The 3,996-nt window shown below is 51.3% G+C and overlaps 1 protein-coding gene across 1 annotated transcript; it reads right to left on the bottom strand.

Moving 5' to 3' along the window:
• Positions 1-248: 248 nt before the first annotated feature.
• On the bottom strand, positions 249-3,755 carry LOC123165526 (protein trichome birefringence-like 1). Its single transcript, XM_044583191.1, has 5 exons — positions 1,900-3,755; positions 1,611-1,803; positions 1,318-1,511; positions 1,034-1,192; positions 249-941 (listed from the first exon to the last, which is right to left on the bottom strand). The coding sequence occupies exons 1-5, from the start codon at positions 3,561-3,563 to the stop codon at positions 599-601; spliced, it is 2,553 nt and encodes an 850-aa protein (XP_044439126.1). The 5' UTR covers positions 3,564-3,755; the 3' UTR covers positions 249-598.
• Positions 3,756-3,996: the final 241 nt, after the last annotated feature.

Here is a 3,996-nt window from a genome sequence, read left to right as displayed (position 1 = left end):
ATCCAAACTGCAAATTCAGTCAACTTACAATAGCTATTGTAAAAAAAATTAAGGATAGCAGCACATGAAGGCAACATATTCTTCAGCTTTCAAAAAAATTGGTATGATATTGTTATTGACTTAAACATAGCATCCCAGCCTCGTGTGAGGTCAGTAAATACTAGTACCCCCTCCGATCCAACGCGTCAATTAATTTGTGATGGACTAGCAAATAGGCCCTATAGAGCAATTGAAAACAAAACCATACAGGATTTAAGTGTCGCCTCGTCAGACAGCTCTTTTGTTATGCAGCACACGATTCGTATTTTCCAGCTTATACAGAACAAAATCAGAATGCATCATGTGACATCCTTGAGCACAGCCAGAAGCACAGAAGCATCTATGTATCATCTCATCTATACTAGTATTGTTTATTCCTGATTAGCGTAGGCATGAACTTTACAACATGAAGTCCTAGATGCCTCTAACCGAAGAATGTGTGTAGGGGGTATTGAGAGATCTCACCAGCGGCAGCTTCACTATCTACGTGGATCATCTTGATGATCATTACCCTTGAAATTGTTTCATATACAAGCATCCAGAAAACTCATACTTGCATTTACTGTTGGAGCATCTGATGCTGACTGATCAAAAGTTGGGCGTAAACCAGCTCGTTCCAGGAATCCGGTACCCCGGGGAGACACCAGTGGCTACAGTCCTGGTATCTCTCAGGCGACCTCCTCTCCTCCTCACTCAGGTGTTGCTTGCGGTAGATCGAGGGGTGCGCATCCTTTCTATAGTCGGTCAATCTTGTTATGTTCAAGTAAACAACCGGGGTTCTCATCTTGTGGATCACATCCTCCAAAATGCTCATCTTTGGTGGGTAGGTTGAAAGGTATTGCTCATTTTTTATTGGCTCGGTCTCCTTGTCGCAGCTGCCTCCTGAATTCCATTGCCCGCCACTGCATATATCCACAACAACATATTAGTTCAGTCAAGGGCAACTCAGGAAAAACATAGCATGTAGGCAGTTCACAGAAAAGGCTATACACACCTGAAATGAGATGCTGAGTAGCCTCTGAACATCACGGTGGTTTTCTTGGGATTTACATTGCCATCAATCCATCTGGACCAGGTGATAAGGGCTTTATGAAAGGCGTCCACGACATTTAACTCACTATATATGTGACTACCTTCCTGGTAATAGTCCTTCCTGTGGCACAATGAATATATCTTCAGTGTTTAGGCAATCGAATGTATAGCAGCAAGTGCTTAGGCAACAAGAATGAAATGTACAGTAGATGATTGTCTAACAAGAGAGCAGTAAAAACAAGTTACCCTAGGGCAGTTTTTTCATGTGTCCACCAGTGTCCAGTATTGAAAATGATGAAGTCTGCATCCTTGTACTTTGGTGATGATTGCTCGACAATGTCAAGCCTAAGGGTTTCCTTTTTATTTCCATTGCTGACTCGCGTCTCCCACTCTTGAACTAGGAAAGGAGAGCGGAAGAACTCCACACTGCAGTTATAGTCCTAAACAACAGAAATTTCAACAAAGAAACATTATAATTACGGAAACGGATGCAAGTATACAGTAGTGTTGAACCAGTTCAAACTGGAGACTATACATACCGTGAACAGGAAAGAGTATGAGCCCTCGGTCTTAAACTCGCGCCTACCAGAAGCCTCAAAAACCTTCCTCTTGTCCTTGACAGAATGCCTCAATATACAAACCAGGGATTCCCACATGTTCCTGTTGAGTGAATCGCCAACAAAAACTAGTCTTTTCCCCCTCAGCCTCTCCAACATGTCGGTTGGATTCAATCTAGCGTAACAAATAACATAAATGGGCATGTCACACACAAAGCATGAAATAAATTCACCAACATTGGATCGAGCTAGTCTAACAAGCTTTCCTCACCTTGGGATGTTGCATCCACTGGGTTGCCACCGGAGCTTCTCATAACCTCGGTCCGGCCGGCCATTGAGATGGCAGTCGAAGGGCTCATCGATGTGAGGGCACGATCCCCCAGGGTAGAGAGGGTACGAGTCGTCCCGAACCCAATTCCCATGGAACATGTCACAGCCGGCCATCTCCTTTATCCAGTCAACCTTCTTATTTCCACCGGCACCACCAGCCTGCTTAGTTGATGACCCTTTGGCCAGAACTTCGCTGTGATTCCCAGCTTTTGCGGCGATTGTTTGGGATGAATGATCCTTCAGTGAGCCTGCGCTAACCGGGGGATGTGTTTCCTTCTTATTCATCCCACTACCATTTCCAACAGAAGAAGCTCCACTCGTCTCGTTCTGTTTCGTCACAACTGGAGATGCTGCAAGGGTCTGGTTCTTGGTTGAAGATCCATCTTCTTTCTCCCCTGCCACTGCAGTCTGATTACTAGTTGAAGCCACATTCCCACTTGATTTATCGCTCTGAATTCCGCCATCTTCGGCATTGCTCTTCACTGGACTAGCACTTGGTGCTGATTTATGGGTTTCATCCACATTTCCACTCCCTGATGCACCATCAGACTCTTTATTCAGATCAGCCTTCACAACTGTGTCAGTTCCGGCCGAGCCACTGCTCGGTGCACCAACTGAATCCTTCCCGTCAGCCTTGGCTGTGGTGCTATTTCCAGCAGCAGCACCACTGCTCGGAGCACCGCCTGCAGTCACTACCTGGTTATTATCAGACCCAATTCTGGAATCGGACTTCGCTGTGCTGCCATCTCCGGCAGAACTACCGCCGGAGACTCCAACTGAATCCTTGGTGTCTGCCTTCACCGCGGTGACATTTCCAGCAGCGCCATTATTGGTCGGAGCTCCGCTTGCCGACTGCTTACTGGATCCATCACTCTCCTCGTCGGCCTTCGCCACGGTTCTTTCTCCGGCGGAATCACTGGTTGGGGATTCACCACCACCCCCTGCCTGGCTACTAGAATCGCCTCCAGTAGAGTTGCCTTTATTCCGATCTGCCGAACTAATCGGCGCACCGCCACTCGTTGCAGAATTATTCGTCGGAGAATCGCTCTTGGCGGCGGCCGTGCCACTTCCCGCTGGGCTTCCGGCCGGCGGTGCACCGGCGCCGGCGGCATTGCTGCTTGGCGCACTACCTCCACTCCCCAACTGCTTGTCAGACCCAGCCGTAGCGGAACTGCTGCTCCCTGCTCCGCTCCCGACTTGCTTACTATCCACATCGCGATTCACCTCGCCGCCTCCCTCGCTCGATCCGCTGGCGGCGCCACCGCCGTCGCGGCGAGACGGCTCGGGCGAGGGGGCGGACGAGTTGGTGGGGAAGACGGACGAGAAGAAGGTCGAGACCTGCGAGCGGTACGGCGCCGTGGAGGCGTACACGCCGTCGAACCACGAGGCTCCGTCCCTGCCCCCGCCGACGCCCGCGCCGGCGGGGGCCGCGGGCGAGCAGAGGGCGATGTAGGCCGTCAATGCGGCGAAGGCCACCGCGAGGGCGTACACCACGAGCCTCGCGCGCCTGCGGGAGCGCCCCGCCCCGGCGCCGGCCGGGTCGAGCTGGCCCGCGTCGGCGCTAGCCATGGCCGCCAGCCCGCTCTGCTTCCACAGGCCCTTCATCCCGCGCGACGGCTGGGCGTCGGCGGCAGAGGACGCGGCGCCGGGCCGGAGTTCGGCGGCTGTGGGCGCGGGGAGGCGGTCCGAGTGGGGGCGGTGAGGAAGCGACAGTAACAGTGGAGGAGGAGATGGCGAATGATTTTGGGGGAGGAAGCTTTCGGGAGCAGTGGAAGTTGGAGGGGAAGAAGGGGTGACTGCGTGTACGCAGGTGGGGTGGCTTTAGGAAAGGGAATTTGGGGTGGCGAAATTAACGGGATCGCTGCTGGTCTGTTTAGATTTCTCTTGTTTGGTCGTTTTAGTGAGGTTGCCTTTTCTTGGGAGGGTCAAAGCAAGTCAAAAGGAGTGTTTGAAGATTCTAAGGCTGGGTTTCTTGTGCTCAAGTGTGATGCATGCTTATTCTGTAATATGTTCTAAATATTAGATACGAAAGCAAGCT

This window comes from Triticum aestivum, chromosome 7D, assembly GCF_018294505.1.
Source record: "Triticum aestivum cultivar Chinese Spring chromosome 7D, IWGSC CS RefSeq v2.1, whole genome shotgun sequence".
NCBI classification, from domain to species: Eukaryota; Viridiplantae; Streptophyta; class Magnoliopsida; order Poales; family Poaceae; genus Triticum; species Triticum aestivum.
Note: the sequence above shows the minus strand (reverse complement) of the source record. Positions and strands in the feature narration are given on the sequence as shown.